This window comes from Giraffa tippelskirchi, chromosome 4 (assembly GCF_054371585.1).
Source record: "Giraffa tippelskirchi isolate mGirTip1 chromosome 4, T2T-mGirTip1v1.2.pri, whole genome shotgun sequence".
Taxonomy (NCBI): domain Eukaryota; kingdom Metazoa; phylum Chordata; class Mammalia; order Artiodactyla; family Giraffidae; genus Giraffa; species Giraffa tippelskirchi.
The window spans coordinates 157,279,278-157,302,459 of NC_137278.1; the positions used below are offsets into that span (position 1 = coordinate 157,279,278).

Here is a 23,182-nt window from a genome sequence, read left to right on the forward strand (position 1 = left end):
TTAATAAGTGGAAGAGTATTTTAGCACATGAAATCCTAATTTTCTATAAAAAGGGGAGATTTTGCTTTGTTATCAAGATTTTAGCTTCTACAAAACTTAAGTGATTTTGTTATAAAATAACTTAAAGTATAAATAAACAAATAAATATTTTAGGGATTAAATAATTTAGATATATGCCCTGTTTCAAACTAGTCCTGAACTTGGGAAGGAACTGTGTATATATTTCAGTCAGATCAGAAAATGGAGCTTACTCTGTGGAATTGGAGAAAGTAAACTTAATCCTACATATTTAAAATGGTTATTTCTTCACCATATTCTACTATATATGTATGTGTCTACTGACGTCTATTGAGTTACTATGGGATTTGGAAATAAATAATGATCTATCTAGCACTATATTTACAAAAGTACATATTGTTAAAAGTCTATGTTTTTAATTAATGAAGAAATTATTCAGTTCAGTTCAGTTCAGTCGCTCAGTTGTGTCCGACTCTTTGTGACCCCATAGACTGCAGCATACTAGGCCTCCCTGTCCATCCCAACTCCCGGAGATTACTCAAACTCATGTCCATTGAGTCGGTGATGCCATCCAACCTCCTCATCCTCTGTCAACCCCTTCTCCTCTCGCCTTCAATCTTTCCCAGCATCAGGGTCTTTTCAAATGAGTCAGCTCTTCACATCAGGTGGCCAAATTATTGGAGTTTCAGCTTCAACATCAGTCCTTCTAATGAACACCCAGGACTGATCTCCTTTAGGATGGACTGGTTGGATCTCCTTGCAGTCCAAGGGACTCTCAAGAGTCTTCTCCAACACCACAGTTCAAAAACATCAATTCTTCGGCACTTAGCTTTCTTTATAGTCCAACTCTCACATCCATACATGACCACTGGAAAAACCATAGCCTTGACTAGACGGATCTTTGTTGGCAAAGTAATGTCTCTGCTTTTTAATATGCCGTCTAGGTTGGTCATAACTTTTCTTCCAAGGAGCAAGTGTCCTTTAATTTCATGGCTGCAGTCACCATCTGCAGTGATTTTGGAGCCCCCCAAAATAAAGTCAGGCACTGTTTCCACTGTTTCTCCATCTATTTGCCATGAAGTGATGGGACTGGATGCCATGATCTTTGTTTTTTGAATGTTGAGCTTTAAGTCAACTTTTTCACTCTCCTCTTTCACTTTTATCAAGAGGCTCTTTAGTTCTTCACTTTCTGCCATAAGGGTGGTGAAGAAATTATTAGGACATACATTATTAAAGTGTGCCATAAATAATCTTTCTGTTTTTAAATGAAAATATTCACATTTTTCAATAAACTATACAGCATTTAAAAACATTTCCCCAGATAAACAGTGAAGGGACTTCCCTGAGGCTCTAGTGGCTAAGAATCCATCTGCCAATCAGGAGATGCAAGTATAGTCCCTGGGACAGGAAGATCCCATATACCATGGAGCAGCTAGGTCCCTCTGCCACAACTACTGAGCCAGTATTCTAGAGCCCACCAGCTGCAACTACTGATGCCATGCACCACAATTATGGAAGTCTGCATGCCTAGAGCCCTTGTTCCACAACAAGAGAGGCCACTGCAATAAGAAACCCATGCACTAAAACAAAGAGTAGCTCCATTTTGCCTCAACTAGAGAAAGCCCACAAGCAGCAATGAAGATTCAGTGCAGTCAAAAAATAAATAATAAACAAATAAATTTTAAAAAACTATAAAATGGTAAAAAGAGCTTCTGTCAAATACACTGTAAATGAAATTCATAAGATTATATTTCCTGTGTTGAGTAAACTAAATACCACATCCAAACTCAAAACAGGAATTTATATTAAACAATTTTTAATTTAAGAAGTTGCAACTAACAAAATGTTCAGAAGAATGGGAGTCAGAAAGACATAAGAAAAGTTGTTTAAATTGAATGAGAAATATATAAACAAATATGATTTTAAGCTCCTAGGAATAAAAAGAATACACAAGGTTGACAGGGAAGCCATTGTGATTTGAATAAGTTATTAAAATTCTTGATTATATATTTTTTAAAGTTGCCCTGCAAAATGTCTCTAATTTATTATAGCACATCATTTCATTTGCTTTCTTGCCACGTCCATGAAGGCTTGCTTGACTTGCTGATTCCGTAGGCTGTAAATGAAGGGGTTCAGCATGGGGGCTACTGAGGTGTTTAGCACAGCCACTCCCTTGCTCAAAGACACCCTATCCTGTGCTGAGGGTTTAATATACATAAAAATGCAGCTTCCATAAGAGATGGAGATGACAATCATGTGGGAGGAACATGTGGAAAAGGCCTTTGTCCTCTGACTAGTAGAAGGAATTCTTAAAATTGTTCTGAGGATGTATGTATAGGACAGAATTATTAATGCCAAAGTGAACATTAGAGTAAACACAGCACAGGAAAACCCCATCATTTCAAGAAAGTTTGTGTCTGAACAAGACAGTTGAAGCAAAGGAAAATAATCACAGGTAAAATGGTCAATAATATTAGACCTACAGTAATCAAGGTTTAAGAGCAACATGAGTGCAGGGAATATGATTAAGAATGAAACTAGCCAGGAAGAGAAGACAAGCAGTGTGCAGACTCTGTGATTCATGATGGTCATGTAATGCAGGGGTTTGCAGATGGCAATGTAACGGTCATAGGACATGGCAGCCAGAAGGTAAAACTCAGTGACTCCCAAGAGAATGAAAAAAAATAACTGAGCCATACAATCATTAAAAGAAATGGTTTTATCTCCTGTAATAATTGTGGCCAGGAACTTGGGTATACTGACAGTTGTGAATGAAACTTCTAATAAGGAGAAATTTCTGAGGAAGAAATACATGGGGGTCTGGAGGTGGGCGTCCAGCAGGGTCAGGGTGATAATGGTCAGGTTCCCAGTGACGCTGAGCATGTAGGTGATGAGCAGAAAGACAAAGGTCACAACCTGAAGTTGTGGGTCATCTGACAGTCCCAGGAGGATAAACTCCATTGTTTCTGTATGGTTTCTCATTCTTCAGTTGCTTGTTTGTTTTTCTCCTTCAAGGAGACCTACAAGAGAAAGCTCAAGGAATACACTAGGAGAGAGGATTACCAAATATCCTAGTGTAGACCTAGAATTTGATGAAATTAGTATGTCATTTCACCTTCAGGGGAAATTTAAAGCAAATTAATAATGACATTGATCCTTAAGATTCCTCTGTTTAATAAGTAAAACACTCTTCGATTAAGGGAAGTTTAAAACTGTAAATATCACAAAGCTTGTTGGGCAAGAATTTGTCCCTACACTTTTTCTGACACCAAATACTACCTGTGAACTTTCAGAAACATACCCACCAGGTTTCATGAGAATTACCTTTGTGCTAATATTCCAATGCCTACACAATTTTCCTCCTGTGTAACTTAAAAGCTTAATTATATTGAGAATTTTTAAAATGGAAAAGATATTGCAATTTTAAATAAAAAATGACTATTTTGTCCTTGGCTTCTCTGGTGGCTCAGAGGTAAAGTATCTGCCTGCGATGCAGGAGAAGCAGGTTTGATCCCTGGGTTGGAAAGATCCCTGGAGAAGGAAATGGCAACCCACTCCAGGATTCTTGCCTGGGAATGGACAGAGGAGCCTGGCATGCTCAGTCCACAGGGTTGCAAAAGAGTTGAACACAACTTAGTGACTAAACAACAACAAAACAGCAAATCAAGTTTTGTTAACACCCAGTTTTTCCTTTTTTTTTAAAGATTTTTATACATGAACCATTTTTAAAATCTTTATTGAATTTCTTAGAATATTTTTTTCTGTTGAGGTTTTTTTGGCCATGATGCGTGTGGGATCCTAGATTCCCCATCAGGAATCCAACCAGCACCCCCTTCATTGGAAGGCAAAGTCTTAACCACTGGACCACCAAGGAAGTCTTTTAGTTTTTTCAACTCTTACTACCTCACTGGAAGTCAGAAATGCTAAAGCCACTGCCACTGAGAACTGTAGGTTTTAGAGATAGAGGGGAAAATGAGATAGACAATAATGTATGCTTAAGGTTGATATCATCTTAATCCCTGGCAACATTTTATAATATTACAGCATAACTATGTGTCATCATTATGGACTTTATTCTCATACAACCTATTTCCCTTTATATTTAAAATATTACTTATATGTTATTATTATGATTAATAAGTAAGATAATTGTCATTCAAGAAAGCAAATGTTAATAATATATTTATTTGTATATGTTTTGGAAATAATGAGTTTTAAATTTTCTTTTTTGGGGGTAAAATTTAAATGATATTACAGAAGACTGAGGATATGTAGGTTTTAATCCAATTTACTTACTAGATCTGAAAGTCATTCAGTCCCTTCATGCCCCATCTATTCAGTTCAGTCTCTCAGTCGTGTCCGACTCTTTGCGACCCCATGAATTGCAGCACGCCAGGCCTCTCTGTCCATCACCAACTCCCGGAGTCTACCCAAACCCATGTCCATCGAGTCGGTGATGCCATCCAACCATCTCATCCTCTGTCGTCCCCTTCTCCTCCTGCCCCCAATACTACCCAGCATTAGGGTCTTTTCCAATGAGTCAACCCTTCGCATGAGGTGCCCAAAGTATTGGAGTTTCAGCTTCAACATCAGACCCTTCAATGAACACCCAGGATTGATTTCTTTTAGGATGGATTAATTGGATCTCCTTGCAGCCCAAGGGACTCTCAAGAGTCTTCTCCAACACCACAGTTCAAAAGCATCAATTCTGCGGCACTCAGCTTTCTTCACCGTCCAACTCTCACATCCATACATGACCACTGGAAAAACCATAGCCTTGACTAGATGGACTTTTGTTGGCAAAGTGATGTCTCCGCTTTTAAATATGCTATCTAGGTTGGCCATAACCTTCCTTCCAAGGAGTAAGCGTCTTTTAATTTCATGGCTGCAGTCACCATCTGCAGTGATTCTGGAGCCCCAAAAAATAAAGTCTGACACTGTTTCCACTGTTTCCCCATCTATTTCCCATAAATACACACTAATGCAATTCTATCTCATAAAGTTATTTTGACCATTAAATGAGCAAATATACGTGAAGCATTTTGAAAAATGCTTATCATTTAATAAAACCCATATAAGGCTTTGTTCAATGGAGAAAACATTCCCTAACCACTGAGCTGAAAACATTTGGGATTTAGATGTTGTGCTATGTAAAAACTTACATCTAAGATAAGTAGTAGTGCATAAATTTAGCACCAAGAGAGTTGCATAAGAACAATAACAGCACAGCAATGAAAATAGAGTAGAATCATTACCGATTGACTAAATACCATGAGAGACATCAAAAGAGACACAGATAAATAGAACAGTATTATGGACTCTATGAGAGAGGGCGAGGGCGGGATGATAATGGGAGAATGGCATGGAAGCATGTAGATTATCATACGTGAAACGAATTGCCAGTCCAGGTTCAACGCATGATACAGGGTGCTCGGGGCTGGTGCACCGGGATGACCCGGAGGGATGGGATGGGGAGGGAGGTGGAAGGGGAGTTCTGGAAGGGGAAGACATGTACACCCATGGTGGATTCATGTCAATGTATGGCAAAACAAATACAATATTGTAAAGTTAAAAAATAGAAAATAAACTAATTAAAAAAAAAAAGAGTAGAATCACCTGACTGTAGAGTACCCGTCAGGCATTCTGGGAAAGTGAATCTTACCCTCATTCTTCCACTTTGGGTACATGATCACTTCTCCAAACACAGTGTATCTGTCTTCTCTACCCATCACTGCTCCCCTGCTTTCCACAAGCAATCCACTTCTCTCATCTTCAGCTAGGATTTGATCACCACATTTGAGGCATGTTAGATATTTGCCAAGACATCAGCATTGCTACCAATGGCCACTTCATTTCTCTGCTCCCCATTAATATTAGTAACCTTTCTGAGAAAGACTGTGAAGCTTGTATTAAATAAAATATACGTATGTGACTAGCATAGAGAGTAGAATATTTGAATGATTTTCAAATCACCTTCTTCCTTATTCCCGAACAGATATAATACTCGTGGTATGAGTGCTGTAGGAATTTATATTCATCCTTTCAAACCCACCTCACATACTACAGAATCTCCTCTGAACTCCTCTCTAGTCTGTGTAGGACTAAGTCTTACCTTCAAAGCTATGGCAACATGATCCAGTGCTTAGTATAGTGAGAGTAGATTTAAGATAAACACTTATCTAATTAAGTAATTAATGCTGAGTTTGTTGTTGAATTTCATACTGCAACTAAGTGCAATTCTCCATTTTAAGCCAAATTCTAGACTATATTTCATGTCAGTTCTATCTTTATTTATAAGATGTATTTTCCTACTTTACCTACTTTTCAGGATGCATTATCTGCTTAAGTTAAATACCCTGTATTGAGTAAATTTATAACAAAGAACATGTAAAGGAAGGTAAATTTTTGATATATAATTTTTAAAATTGTAAAATATTATTTCAAAATTAATGTCCTTAATTTCTTTACAATTCATTCTTTTAATGAACTCTACTCCTGCTCAGTAACATCACTCTTCCTTCATCAGGATTTGCCTTTTATTGAAAGCACTAGTTTTTCATAACACTTTGAAGTCACAAAATACATTCTCATAAACTGACAAATTTTGGGTTCAATCTCAAGACTGAGATTTCTGCAATAACCTACAGGCATTGGAGAGTCAGGTTTCTTTTTAATTATATTATTACTATTATATGATGAACTATGGGTCATTGCACTGTATTTTTAAGCCTATTTCAACTTCATTACATATTCATTTTCCTCTTAAGTTTCCTCATAATTTTAATTATTTGATGAATTATAATATCATGATTTACACTTTTTGCTACTGACTAAACTTGTGACAGAATGTATGAAGAGCTGTGAAGAAAGATATTAATAGACACTAGAAGAATTCATATGAGCATTACTGGTAATGGACACTAACATAGCCAGTCTTCTAGGACCAGAGAAAACAGGCTTAAGCAAACTCTAGCAAGAGATGATTTAATAGCATAAAATTGAGAGTGGTATATGAAACTTTGTATGTAAAAAATATTATGAAAATACAGTGGATTTTATTCATTTACTAACATCAAGTAAGCCTGATGAAATATTATCAGCATTCATTCCTTCATTCATCAGCCTTTTGAGAGAAATACATTTCAGTGTTTAACAGGGTACATAAGATTCCAAGAGATTTAAACCACCCCAAGGATGTATTCATGCAGAATATGAAGAATATCTCCAAGCATTTAACTCATGTTTTCAGCTTTTATTTCTGAACACAAGTCCATATTTCCCCCTAGAAGAATGTGGTTTAGGTTACTAAGCTTTGTATTTCCTTCCACTCATTTCATAAAAATGAATTCTTACTTGTTTTCTGAGAATCCTTGTGACATACTCTTTGAGCTAATCAAAATTAAAATTAGCAATATTATTTCTAATTTGTTAATAAGTTGACTGCAAATCATCTTCAAAATGTCATTCTGAAAATACTCCTATATCCTGCCCTTCCTAAACCCCTATTATCATGTTAACATTGACAATGAAACTGTAGATAAATGTATGATTTCTTTGATACCCAAGTTGAAAAAGAGACTCCATATTAATGAATACATTCTTTTTAAAGGAATGAAAGATATTCCTTTGGGAGACTGAGATAGTAGGCATCTTAGGTAGGTTCCATTTTATTTCTGGTTGTTTTGTTGTTGTTGTTTTTAAAAATGTTTTTGTACACTGGGAGGAAAAAATCTCTTAGTAATACAATGACTTTGAAGGTATATTTGGTACAACTTTTACTGTATCTACTAATTCTCTCTTCTCTAGTTAAACTTCATTGCAGGTCGTTAGAAAACTTTGACAAATCATACCAGAAAAGCAATGTCCTTCATTCATCGTATCATTATTTCTTTGTACTTTGTGAGTTTAAAGGGTGTGTTAGGGTTTAGGTTAATGCAGTAAGAAAAGGGAAGTTGTTTAATTACATGTTGTATGTAACGTTTAGTTTGGCTTCATACTATCTTGGACACTGTTCAGTCATTCTGAACTTTGGGCCATGACACTGGGATCCTTTAAGAATTTGTCTCATCTTGAATGAAGCAAAGACTCCTCAGGAAAATCAGTCAAGTGGTTGGAAGGATTGTTTCATTAGATACCTTTTGTTTTCACATTTTAGAGGACTATTTCCTTGAAGAAATCTGATTAATTTACATTTCTTTATTTCAATAGGGATAGGCAGGTTCAATTCTCAGCATACATACCAGTGCTCACAGAGACAACACAAGGGGAAAAAGAAATAATAAATCACATTTAATAAGTCTAGAAATAGTATCTTTGGAGGTTTGTGGTGAATATCAATTCATAACTTCACACTTTCAGTTCATTTGTTAGTGATCTATAATTTAAACAACGAAGGGAAAGTAAATCAACAGAAATTATTATTATGTTAAAGTTATTAACATGCTATTAATTCCTTAGTTATAGCATTCTAGGGTAAATTATTATCACACAAAATATATGGGCATTGCAGTAAGAAAAACATGAATTAAAAATGCAAATAGGCCATTTACTGGATGTATGATTCTGGATGAGCTATTTAATTTTTTAAGCTTCAGTTTTCTGTATTTAAAATGGAGTTGAAATTTCAAAAGTATTTCTTAGAAATAATTGCAATAACATAAATGAAATTATTCTAAAATCATGTGGCACTTAATATATGTTAAGAAGACTAATTTTCTTTATCTTTATTTACTTTCATTTTCTTTTGACTGTAATTAATTCTCAACACTGGGAAGGATAATCATAGCACTTGTGTTTTAGAAAAGGTATTACTTATTTCAGTGAAATAATAACTTTTTTTATTTTATTTCATTTAGCCCTTATAACATACCTATGAACCTTTAATCTTTATTCTCAAATAAATAAATAGGCTAAGTTAGGTTATGTACCTTAGATGTATTATATAGCTAGCAAAGAATATACCAGAAATTAAAGTCTATTCTCTTAAGCAAATTACTGCAAAGCCTATATTCAGTTAGAAACAAACAACAGAAATAATAATTACCTGCCTTTATTTAATAGTGAGGGTTTCCCTGGTGGCTCAGTGGTAAAGTATCTGCCTGCCAATTCAGGAGACACTGGTTCGATCCCTGGGTCGGGCAGATCCCCTGGAGAAGGAAATGGCAACCCACTTCAGTATTCTTGCCTGGAGAATTCTATGGAGAGAGGAGTGGGCTATATAGTCCTTAGGGTCACAAAGACTTGGACATAACTGAGTGACTAGCACTTCCACTTCCACAGCAAAGTGAAATCAGTTATACATATACATACATACACTCTTTTTTAGATTTTTTTTCATACAGGTATTACAGAGTATTGAGTACAGTTGCCTGTGCTGTATAGCAAGCTCTTATCCTATTTAATTTGTTGAGTTGATAAGTAATAAATCACTGATAAAATTTAGAGACTTTCACTGCTATCTATTTGCCAAACTTACCTTTGATTTTTGTACAAGTTTGCTAACATTTGAATGGCTACAATATAAACATATTAGCAACTACCATGGTTGTAATCCATTTCTGCAAAAAACATTTCTTCTCATTGCACAAATTTGCTTTCTATTGTCAATGTTTTTGTCTTAAGCTTCTCTTTTATTCAGAGAGGAAATGTTTATTTGACAACAGAGAATGAGAAAAGGTAAATATATGCAAGATAAAAAATATCAGGTGTTTAAAAATCCTCTGGAATCGTTTCTGCATAGATTTTAAGTAGCACAAGCTACTTGATGTTTTCTCTATTCTCTCTCATACAGGCTCAAGGGAACTAATTCAGTGAGTCAAAATTGCCAGAACAGAAATGTGCACAAAACACGAAGGAATATAAAACATAAGACACATTAGTATTGGAATTAGAAAAGAAAGCTTGAGAACAGTATCCAACGAGACCAAAACAAACAAACAAAAAAATAACACTAAGTGTGAAGCCTTTTCCCTTGACATCATTGTTAGACAGATATTAACAAGCAGTTATCTTGATTCCTACTACAGATTTCTACCCAATACTCCATGTCATTTTTTTTTAAACTGGTAATCTACACATTTAACTAACTACATTCATTAACTCCATTATTTTTAATCTGTCTTCCAGTAAACAAATTTGTTACCATTATACTGCTATACATTAAAAGTATAATAGTTTATACTTTTTTTCTACTCCTGTTGCTCAGCACAACAGGAATTGAAGAATATCTTGTTTTGATTAATGCTTTAATCTATATACCAAGCATAACTTTAGGAGCTAGTACCTTGGGTAAATAGACTATAATTATATTAATATAAACACACCCAAGAAAAATGATGGGGGTGAAAGGCAATAGAATCATGCAGGTCTTTAGTAAACGCTGTGCAAAATTTGCAGATCCTTACCGAGTTTCAAATAAGTATACAGTATAAACACTTTTTGTTTGCTTTTTCAAATTGAGCTATCATATTGGTTATATTGGAGAAGGCCAGGGCAGCCCACTTCAGTATTCTTGCCTGGGAAATCCCATCAACAGAGGAGCCTGGGGGGCTACAGTCTATGGGGTCATAGAAGAGTCAGACATGACTAAACAGCTGCAGCAGCATTGATTAATTAGGCAAATCACTCAGGCAAATCACTCAAATTTTCTGAGCATCTATTTACACATTTGTGTAAGATGTAATCATGCCTAATTTGGCACACAGCCTGTCAGATGGCTCAGTGGTAAAGAATCCACCTTCCAGTGCAGGAGATGCAGGAGACTCGAGTTTGATCCCTGGGTCAGGAAGGTCCCCTGGAGGAGGGAATGGCAACCCACTCCTGTATTCTTGCCTGGGAAATCCCATGGACAGAGGAGCCTGGTGGGCTACAGTCCATGGGTTGCAAAAAGTCGGACACAAGTTAGTGACTGAGCACACGTGCAAGTTGCCATATACCTGTAAGACTACATAACATATGAAACAGAACATACTTAATTCAGCATACATAATGGAATAAATGCTCTCTATAGAGGAAATATTATTCAAGAAATTCCTGTTAAATTTTCAGGTGGCATTAGAGTCCTGGTAGCTGTCTAACTATTCCTTTTTATGTATTTATAAAAATAATGTACATACATAAGGAGAGTATATAAAATAAACATAACACATGCCTTCAGCATAACTAAGAATTATGAGATATTATGAATTTCTAGTTATCTATTGACTATGCCAAAGCCTTTGACTGTGTGGATCACAGTAAACTGTGGAAAATTCTGAAAGAGATGGGAATACCAGACCATCTGACCTGTCTCTTGAGAAACCTGTATGCAGGTCAGGAAGCAACAGTTAGAACTGGACATGGAACAACAGACAGGTTCCAAATAGGAAAAGGAGTACATCAAGGCTGTATATTGTCACCCTGCTTATTTAACTTATATGCAGAGTACATCATGAGAAACGCTGGGCTGGAAGAAACACAAGCTGGAATCAAGATTGCCAGGAGAAATATCAATAACCTCAGATATGCGGATGACACCACCCTTATGGCAGAAAGTGAAGAAGAACTAAAGAGCCTCTTGATGAAGGTGAAGGAGGGGAGTGAAAAAGTTGGCTTAAAGCTCAGCGTTCAGAAAACTAACATCATGGCATCTGGTCCCATCACTTCATGAGGAATAGATGGGGAAATAGTGGAAACAGTGTCAGACTTTATTGTTTTGGGCTCCAGAATCACTGCTGATGGTGACTGCAGCCATGAAATTAAAAGACGCTTACTCCTTGGACTTCCCTGGTGGCTCAGAGGTTAAAGCGTCTGCCTCCAATGTGGGAGACCTGGGTTCGATCCCTGGGTCGGGAAGATCCCCTGGAGAAGGAAATGGCAAACCACTCCAGTATTCTTGCCTGGAGAATCCCATGGATGGAGGAGCCTGGTAGGCTACAGTCCACGGGGTCGCAAAGAGTCGGACACGACTGAGCGACTTCCCTTCCCTACTCCTTGGAAGGAGGTTATGGCCAACCTAGATAGCATATTTAAAAGCAGAGACATTACTTTGCCAACAAAAGTCCATCTAGTCAAGGCTATGGTTTTTCCAGTGGTCATGTATGGATGTGAGAGTTGGACGGTGAAGAAAGCTGAGCGCCGCAGAATTGATGCTTTTGAACTGTGGTGTTGGAGAAGACTCTTGAGAGTCCCTTGGACTGCAAGGAGATCCAATCAATCCATCCTAAAAGAAATCAATCCTGGGTGTTCATTGGAAGGTCTGATGTTCAAGCTGAAACTCCAATACTTTAGCAACCTCATGCGAAGGGTTGACTCATTGGAAAAGACCCTAATGCTGGGTAGGATACAGGGCGGGAGGAGAAGGGGACGACAGAGGATGAGATGGTTGGATGGCATCACCGACTCGATGGACATGGGTTTGGGTGACTCCGGGAGTTGGTGATGGATAGAGAGGCCTGGGGTGCTGCAATTCACGGGGTCGCAAAGAGTCGGACACGACTGAGCGACTGAACTGAACTGAGTTATCTGAAAGTAGGAAAATAAATATCCAAGTACATCAGATGAGTGGAAAGAACTGGACAGATACTGCAGATAGTGTGCAAAAAATATGGTTGTTGATTATTTATTTCATATTTCACAACTTTAAGAAACTGCTACTGCTATATTAGTACCAAAAGATAAAATTTAAGAGTAAACTGATTAAAACAATGTTTACTCCTTTAGAAATTACCATATTAAATATTTTTTATTAAATATGATATTTTTTATTATTCAGAAAATGGATAAAATAATTTATGTTTTAAAGTTACTGGTTTTCTATTTGGAATTGTAAGTCAGTGATCATATGGAAGCTACAGATGGTTTGAAAGGAAGACACAGCATAGTCAATTCCATTAAAAAGGAAGCTTGAGCTAATGAGCTCAGCAGTGCAGATGATATCTGTGAGATGGAGCTAGGTGGATACTGTAGAAGTTAAATTGCATTCATTCATGTTAATACACACTTTCATTTATTTCTAGAAAATATCACTTTATGAACTAAGTTTTTGAAAGCTTGTTTTACTTGCTCGTTCCTCAAAGTATAAATAAAAGGATTTAACATGGGGGCAATGGAAGTGTTGAGAATAGCTACTCCTTTGGTCAATGAAGCTCTTTCTTTTGCTGAAGGCTTGACATACATGAATATACAGCTTCCATAAGAAATGGAAATGACAATCATGTGAGAGGAACATGTGGAGAAAGCCTTTTTCCTCTGAGTAGCCGATGGTATTCTCAAAATGGTGCTAATAATGCACATGTAGGATAGAATCACTAATGCCAATGTGAAGAGCAGAGTCACAAAAGCAAAGTAAAAGCCAATCATCTCTAAAAGCCATGTATCTGAGCATGAGAGTTGCAAAATGGGGAAGTAATCACAAGAGAAGTGATCAATTATGTTGGAAGCACAGAAATCTAGCTGAAGGGTAAGCATGAGTGGTGGAAAAATGGTAATAAATCCCCCTAGCCATGAACTAAAGACCAGCAAGGTACAGATTTTCTTGTTCATGATGGTCATGTAATGGAGAGGCTTGCAGATGGCAACATACCGATCATAAGACATGGCAGTGAGAAGGAAAAACTCAGACACACCCATGAAGATGAAGAAAAATAATTGAGCCAAGCAATTGTTATAGGAAATAGTCTTGATTTTAGTAATGATTGCCCCCAAAAACCTGGGGATAGAAACACTGGTGAATGTAATCTCTAAGAAGGAGAAATTCCGGAGGAAATAATACATTGGAGTCTTTAGATGACAGTCTGTTAAAGTGAGGATGATGATGGTTAGGTTTCCAGCAACACTCAATACATAAGCCAGAAATAAAAAGATAAAAATGACAACCTGAAGCTCTGGGTTGTCTGATATGCCCAAGAGGACAAATTCTGTAAGCGTCGTGTTGTTTCTCATACTGATTTTATTTTCTTTAAGCCAAATCTGTTGATATAAAACAAAACAAAGAATAAGTGAATAGTAAAGGAGTTGAAGATTTAAATATTGGAATTATTAGCTCTCATTAAAGGAAGCACTGGACCTTTTCCCCTGCCATAATTTTTGCAATATTCACTCACTCCTACTAAAGCAAAACACTTTACACATTGTCTATTAAAGAGAAAAATGTATTTACAGGTCTATGTTAAAAGTCCCCACATAAGTGATTTGAAATAAAACCTCTACATAGGACTAAATTTTCTATGTGAGCAAATATCTTTTAATTACATTTTCTACAACCATATTTACTAGCCAAATCTGTAGTTTAGATATTAAGACATTAGTTTCTAGTTTCCAGGATTCTGTGCTTATAGGATTGAAATATCTAATTTTGAGTTATGGTTCTGTTACTATGTACAAACTGTATTGGCTTAGAAGGCTTCAGTGGTAACTGATGACCCAATGACAATTCCTGAGCCTAATAATAGCTATGATTTTTTCTTTCTTAGTATATATTTCTTCAATATGCCCAAAATAAATAAATGTGTTTACAACCACATATACATAGAACTAGAATTGCCTTACTTATAAACAAGAACAAAGTTCTAATTTATAGGAAAGAAATAAGAAATTAGAGACATTGATTAATACCCACATAGAGCTATATTAATATTTCATTTCTATGACATACTGATCCATTTATATCATTTTTACTTCCCTTTAAATTTACAGTTGTCTCATTTTTTAAATTTTGCTATATTTACTCTGTCTTTTTACCCTTTTGTGTCTGAGGACAGGACAGAACACAAGAGGGAGCCTTCTGATGCCAAAATATCCCATTAACTTCTTTCTAGGAGGCTAAATCATTAGAGTAAATAAAATTCTGTTTATAGTTACTGTCTAGTAACCAAAATTGTTCAAAAGTAAACTATATAATTTTTATCCATCTTGATCTCTCTTTTTTTCTTAGCAACCAGAATTGTATCTGTGTGTAAGCTCTTATTAATATTTATTTTCTTTTAATAGCATGAACTAAAACAGTCAACAAGTGATAAGTATCAAAGCTTGTATAGTGCCTTCTTTTTTCTCTTTAATTTCTTCCTACCGATCAGCATTTTCTTCCTTTAAGAATAAACATATTTTGCTATACATATTAGCAAAACTGGCAGATCAAAAGGCAGAAACTATTGCTGTGTTTTGAACAATGATTGATATATTAAAATACAAAACAAGTAATAGTAAATATGTTAAAGCAATTTATTATGGCAAAGTAAACTTTTGGATGGAAAAAAGGTGAAATACACATTTAAAAACTGGGAACATTCTTACTTTCTGATACATTTAATGATTCCAGTCAGAAATATAATCCCAGATTTTCTTTATTTACTTAAAATATGAGATGTAAAGCATTCACATTATACTTTAGAAGATTTTTTGGTCATTATCTCATCCTTGTCTCTGTCTATTATATATAAGTATCTTACATAGAGAAGACACAGGCTTGATTTCATGGATATTTTCTATAAACTCTTCTACAAAATTTTTTTTTCATTTCTTTCATCTTGCCATATAAAGGTAAACATTGTCCTGACTGAAACTTTAAGAAATTACTCTTATAATCCTGAGAGTTCTTGAAGGAAAAGTTCAAGAAACACTGCTTAATGACTGAAAAGTAAAACATTTCAGAGCTCCCTGGATAAGATGAAGATTGACTATTACCAAAAGATTAAACGATTTTACCTTCTCTGGTCACTTCTTAAACCTCTGAAACCAGAGGGAAGACAGAAAGGGTGTAAGGAGAGGTAATTCAAGAGATGTAGTGATGTCATGACATACACTTTTACTGCTGCTAATGAACAAAGCAGGATAAAAGCAAAAGGGTGCCAACCAGTTGGTTTTCCTTTGGTTCGACTTAATTTTTCTAATAAATACATGGCACTCAGTCCACACTTGGGAGATAATTTATCCTCAGTTCCTTTGGGGTGGGTTGAATACAGGGCTGGGCTACACCACAGTGGACCCTTCACTAAGGGTAGTACCTGTGTTTCATTCATTTTCACATCTCCACCAGCACAAAGAAGAATGAATGAATAAAGAAAGCATTTTAATATTCTTAAAAATAAGAAGAGTACTTGAAACTTTAGTATTTTTCATTGTAATAGTCACATATGCTTAATGCTATGAGAATCAAGTATGAGAGAACCAGTATCAAATCAGCACATTGTGACATATAGAATGACCCTTATGTTTCCAAATGAATTTTTGTTTGCCTTCAAAGCTTAAAATTATATAGTGTTAAATTTTTGTACTGTGTTCTGCTACATATTTTTCCATATATTCAGCTATAAACATAGCCACATTCACACACTCAGAGATACATTTTTTTCTTCTTACATTAATGAAACTTTATTACAGAAAATATTTGGCAATTTTCCTTTATTTTCAGTTAATAATATGTAATCGATATTATTTGTTGTCAAATTATCTAGATAGAACTCATTATAACGATTGCATAGAATACCAGAGGAGATGTATATAATTTGGTAATTTCATTGTTGATTGAGATTTAGGGGATTAGTCTGCTACCAATTTCACATCATTGGTTACAATGCTAAGTCTATATTTATGCTTTTTTTTTTGCATACATAGAAGTATTGATGTAACATATATACTAAATTTTAATAGATACTTCAAAATTTCTCTCCTACAGACAAGAATGAACTCTTTCAGTGCATCCTAATCAGTACTGGATGCATTCACAAATTTTATAGAAGGATGAAAATGATGCCACAATTAATTTAATGAAAAGATAATATCATAAAGACCGCATCATGGTGCCTAGGTGCCTAGGTCTTGAGGTTAAAGAGAGCCAAGCTCTTTGTAAACTTTCCAACTTGATTTAACCTTTCTGAGGTTGCTCTACCCATAAAATGAGAATCCTAATGATCCTCATTCACAGCATAGTATAAAGATGAAAGTGATAATGTATAAATTAGCAGAATAGTCCCAACTCAGGGATTGAACCCAGATCTCCCGCATTGCAGAGAGATTCTTTACCAGCTGAGCCACTAGGGAAGCCCAAAAAATACTGGAGTGGTAGCCTCTGGTGGTATTTAACGGATAGGATAGGGTAGCCTATCCATTCTCCAGCAGATCTTTCTGACCCAGGAATCAAACTGGGTTCTCCTGCACTGCAGGCAGATTCTTTACCAACTGAGCTACCAGGGAAGCTGCAGTAGGGTATACACATTAATATTACTTTAAATTTCATATTCTGCAATTAATAGAGAGATTGAACATTTTTATTTTTATTTCTCATCCATGAATGGTCTATTTCAACTTGTGTTCACTTTTTTTTGGCTTTGTTGTCTTTTTATTTATTAGTAGGATATATCTGTTATGAATAGTAACCCCCAGTCATATCTGTGGCAGGATGTTTTCAGAGACAATCCTTCCTTTTTAACTTTTAATGGAGTGGTTCAACTCTGAAAGTTGTACAGTCTGTCATGAATTCTTGGTGACCTATTCTTCTCGGTACATCCTTCCACATATTTCAAAATTCTATAAATATCTGCTTATATTCAACACTTCTATGACCTTGCTTTCTACATTTTTGTCTTTGGTCCATCCAGAATTTATTATTATATGAGATATGGATTTTTTTTTTTTTTTGCTTTTTAAATGAATAACTAATTGCTCTGACATCAATGAGCTAGAGACAATATGAGAGTTTGGACAGTGAGTTGCTAAGAGCGTCAATGTCCTGTTATCCCCTGTTAGCAGATTCTGTCTAGCTCATTGTTCTCATTAACAAGATTTGTATGTCATCTTTCAGCTGAGAAAGTAACTGACTCCACTGAAATATTGCCTTGCCTTGAGAAACTCATAATTCTCATATTCCAGAAAAAGGAGGTTTCTTTGACTTCAATATAAAGAGTCTAATTTTTCAAAGTCCTGTAAGATTGGATCCCCTCCTTCCATTCAGACCTACTGCATTACATCCACCTTCACTTTTTCATTGGAGCATACTTGTGTTTTTTGTTTATTTGTTTTACCAGTCTGATAATCTGCCTCTTGGAAGTGGTTTCTTTGGAACTTCAATTCTCTTCTAGTCATCCGATAAATCTACTTTAACTTTATTCTTTATGGCAGTATTCCCTGAATCTTTGATTTTCCCAAACCCTCACATGTTTCCATAATGCCTTGTACTTCATCTTTGCAGTAGTAATTATATTTTAATTGCTAACGTGGTCTCACTCTCACTAGACTGTAAGTTCACAGTATAAGTGGCAAGTTGCATGTGTGGCTATTTAAATAAAAATGTGAATTAGTTAAAAATACAAACTCAAATCCTCAGTTACATTAATTTCATTTCAAGTACTCCAAAGTCAAATGTGGCTAATGGCTAACATATTGAATAGCACAGATTACAGAGCATTCCCATTAATGCAGATAGTTGTATCAGGCAGTTATTTCTCTTTCTATTACTCTTGAAATACTGCTTAAGTGCATGGCATCTTTCTGGAACCTAGGCCCTATGTGACCTCTGCTCTGACCTTATCAAATTGCTCATCATTTCTTGTAATTGCTAGGCATTCTCTCTCTCTCTCAGACACACACACACACACACACACACACACACACACACACACACACACATTTTTCTTTAAGGTTTTATCTAAATGTCATATATTCCTTGAAATCTTCCCTGGTTTGCAAAGCCAGGATTAGGTGCCCTCTGTTCTTTGCTCTCCTAAAACTCTGCACACTTATCTTACTTTATTGCAATTACTCATACATACACCTTTTTGCATTATAATGCTATGTAATGTGGAGGAAATGGCTTTTGTTTAATTCATCTTTATACATCTTAAGCCAAGAAAAGAAATGCAACCACACTTGACTTTTATATATATAAAATGTTAATATGTATAAAAGTTTGGGTTATCCATATATATATATGTATATTACTGCATTTTAACTACTAATCAAATATTATTAAGAAATCTTTTATCAATGTTTAAGACAGATATTGAGCTGTAGTTTCCTCTCCTAAGAATTTATTTTTCTGGTTTCAGATTAGGATAAGGCTAATAAAAAGTTGGTAAATTTTTTTATTTGGGGAAGATTTTTAACACCACTTTCACACACTTGAATAGATGTAGGGCTAGTCATGCCTTCTTCAGTGAGTTTCTTAAGTTTGTGTTTTTCAAGAATAGGTTAATTTCATTTGCTATCATATTTATGATCATAATATTATTTGTAATTTTTCCTTATTTCCTTTTAATGTCTGTGGGATCATGAATATACCTTTTACTTCATTAATGATATTAGTAGTTTGTATCGTTTCTTTTTCCTTGGTTAGCCTTCCTAGATATTAATTGATTGAATTAATTTTTCAAAAAAATAACTTCTGTTGTTTGTGCTACTAGTGTCATATCCAAAAAAAATCATTGCCAAGAACAATGTCAAGGAACTGTCTCTTATGTTGTCTGAGGGTTTCATAGTTCCAGGTATTACATTTAGGCTTTCAGTCAATTTTGAGTTAATTTTTGCTGAGTATTGTAAGATATGGGTCCACTTTCATTCTTTTAAATATTCAGTTCAGTTCAGTTCAGTCGCTCAGTCATGTCCGACTCTTTGTGACCCCATGAATTGCAGCAGGCCAGGCCTCCCTGTCCATCACCAACTCCTGGAGTTTACCCAAACCCATGTCCACCGAGTCAGTGATGCCATCTAGGCATCTCATCCTCTGTCGTCCTCTTCTCCTCCTGCCCCCAATCCTTCCCAGCATCAGGGTCTTTTCAAATGAGTCAACTCTTCACATGAGGTGGCCAAAGTATTGGAGTTTCAGCTTCAACATCAGTCCTTCCAATGAACATCCAGGACTCATCTCCTTTAGGATGGACTGGTTGGATCTCCTTGCAGTCCAAGGGACTCTCAAGAGTCTTCTCCAACACCACAGTTCAAAAGCATCAGTTCTTCTCAGCTTTCTTTATAGTCAAACTCTCACATCCATACATGGCTACTGGAAAAACCATAGCCTTAACTAGATGGACCTTTGTTGGTAAAATAATGTCTCTGCTTTTTAATATGCTGTCTAGGTTGGTCATAACTTTCCTTCCAAGGAGTAAGCGTCTTTTAATTTCATGGCCGCAGTCACCACCTGCAGTGATTTTGGAGCCCAAAAAATAAAGTCTGCCACTTTCCCACTGTTTCCCCATCTATTTGCCATGAAGTGATGGGACTGGCATGAGAGCCTATTTAGGAGAAATTATATATCTGAAACATTTGCCCTCGATATGAAAGAGTACACTCAAAATACACATTTTTACGAGACATAATTCTAATATATTATTAAAGTCTCCTACAGCTTTGTTGAGACCACCAAAAGTCACCCAAAGCTAATTGAGACTTGTTATTGGTGTTTTAATAGGAAGAAAAACTGCTTACTGACATTCATTCTTAAGGCAACTTCAGGTCTACTATAGGAATTCAGAATTGAATGGCAGCCGACTCCTTTTCTATTATAGAGAAACAACATCAGATCAATTCCTAAAAAAACAGAAAAAAATCCCTTTCCAACTGATTTGCCTTTTACCCTTTGTTAAAAAATCAGTTATCTATATAGGTTTTGTCTATTTCTGGACTCTCTATTATGTTCTACAGATGTATTTATTTACTTTAATACTACGCCGCACTGCAATGATGACTGTAACTTTATAATTAGTAAAAAATTAAGTAGCTCAACTTGTATTCCTCGAATCTGCCAAATCATTCAACAGTTCTTCGGAAAGGATTGCAACACGCTGAAGACCTTAACCTGGCCGTGATAACAACAGGGCGATCCAGGGAGGGACTGATGGAGAGACATGGCCTCTCCAAGTTATTGCTTTAGAAATTTCCAATAACTATTTACAGAAGACCAACTTCAACTGATGAATTACGAAGGGATGGCTACTGGAGATATCAGACCACCTCTTTATCTGCCAAATAAAATCTCTAAAATGTCTTACACATTTACCTAAAAGATATATATGAAGTTTTACATAATGTTTTGTTTTAGGGTTGAATGTGACGAGATTGATCCTTCTTATTTTGGAGAGATCCCATTCCAACAAATCCTTCTAGTGATAGAAACAAGGTAAAACTCTCTTATAGAAGCGTAAGTGCTATATTTTCTGGATTCTGGAAGCAGATATCCATGTGCAGTTAAAACTATATTCTATAAACATTTCCTAGTGCCAATTATAGGATTCTCAGTTCTTACTAAATTTTATTGGCAGGAGCAGGCAATTATTTACTTGGTTATGACATGTAACTCTTAATTTGAACTATATTTGAAGGACACTGTTGATGTGAGGTACTTGCATTAGCTGAGGGATAGCAGCATTATTAATATAAGCCGCATATACAATATTCAATAACTTCCATATTATATAATGAAGCTACTATCACAAATTTAGTATCCCATTATATGTCCTATTCATGTAATTTGCATTTTCCAGAATTTTAAAATGTATTTATTGACTCAATTTATTTTCTTTCTAAAATAACTACAGATTTATCCAAATGTTTCATTGTCAATTTATATTTTAGTTCCTTCATTTGCTATGTGTAATTCTCTGCTTGGATTTCCATGACTCTGCATGGTTAGAAAGCAATAGAGAATTATTAATTGCATTTTTAAAATGTGTTAATGTCATTACTATCATTTTGTTGTTGTTGTTATTTAAGACCTTTGTAGACATTGTTAAGGGGCTTTCCAGGTGGCTCAGTGGTAAAGAATCTGCCTGCCAATGCAGGAGACATAGGTTCGATCCCTGTGTTGGTAAGATCCTCTGGAGAAGGACATGGCAGCCCACTGCAGTATTCTTACCTGGGAATCCCTCGGAAAAGGAGCCTGGCAGGTTATAGACAATAGGGTTGCAAAAGAGTTGAACACAACTTAGCAACTAAACAGCAACAACAGTCATCTAGCATCATTCATTTCTAAAGCTGTTTGGCTGTTACTAGGTCCTTTACATTTCTGTAAGAATTTAAGAATTGACTTGTCAACTTTCACATACATCAAAAAAAAAAAAGTCACTTTAGAGATTTTCAGTGAGATTGCACTAAATCAACAGATCAATTTCAAAGTAACTGACAACTAAAAAATACTGAGTTTCTGAACTATTAACCCTATCAGACCCATGAACATATCCATTTTAACATTTGATTTAATTTTGGATCTTCTTCATTTGTCTCAGCCATGTGGCATAGATTTTAATGTACACTAATTGTACATTTTGGATTTACAGGTAAGTATTTTATGCTTATATATTGAAAATTGCATTTAAATATTAATTTCCAATTTTTTAGAAATATGAGTAATTTTTGTATTTTTTTGTTCTGGAAATTTTTCTAAATTATTTATTAATAATAATAACACTTTTGCAGGTTCATTGGATTTTTCCACTTTGACAATTATGTTATCTGAATGAAGAAAGTTTATTCCTAATTATTTAATTTGGGTGTCTTTTATTTACTTTCTTAGACTTGTTGCACTGGCTAGAACTTCTAAGTTAATGTTAAATGACAGTGAGAAAAGTAAACATCCTTGTTTGTTTGCTTTTCCCTGATGTTGTGAAGAAAAAAAAATTTTTTTAACTTTGGTATGCTGTTGGCTAGGCTTCCCAGGTGGCGCTAGTGGTAAAGAACCTGTGGGCGAATTGAGGAGACATAAGAGACATACTACGGTTTTTCCGGTGGTCATGTATGGATGTGAGAGTTGGGCGGTGAAGAAAGCTGAGCGCCGCAGAATTGATGCTTTTGAACTGTGGTGTTGGAGAAGACTCTTGAGAGTCCCTTGGACTGCAAGGAGAACCAACCAGTCCATTCTAAAGGAGATCAGCCCTGGGTGTTCATTGGAAGGACTGATGTTGAAGCTGAAACTCCAATACTTTGGCCACCTGATGTGAAGAGCTGACTCATTGGAAAAGATCCTGATGCTGGGAAAGATGGAGGGCAGGAGGGGAAGGGGACCACAGAGGATGAGATGGTTGGATGGCATCATCGACTCAATGGACATGGGTTTGGGTGGACTCCGGGAGTTGGTGATGGACAGGGAGGCCTGGCATGCTGCGGTTCATGGGGTTGCAAAGAGTTGGACACGACTGAGCAACTGAACTGAACTGAACTGAACTGAAGAGACATACGTTCAATCCCTGGGTGGGGAAGATCT

General features: G+C 35.8%; 2 protein-coding genes across 2 annotated transcripts; both read right to left on the minus strand.

Moving 5' to 3' along the window:
• Positions 1-2,073: 2,073 nt before the first annotated feature.
• LOC145545109 (olfactory receptor 6C1) lies at positions 2,074-3,000 on the minus strand. The gene has a single exon (XM_081588830.1). It carries the CDS (start codon positions 2,998-3,000, stop codon positions 2,074-2,076), a length of 927 nt encoding a protein of 308 aa, XP_081444956.1.
• A 9,999-nt stretch (positions 3,001-12,999) lies between these two features.
• Positions 13,000-13,941, minus strand: LOC145546939 (olfactory receptor 6C3-like). Its single transcript, XM_081595319.1, has one exon. It carries the CDS (start codon positions 13,936-13,938, stop codon positions 13,000-13,002), a length of 939 nt encoding a protein of 312 aa, XP_081451445.1. The 5' UTR covers positions 13,939-13,941.
• Between the last annotated feature and the right edge of the window lie 9,241 nt (positions 13,942-23,182).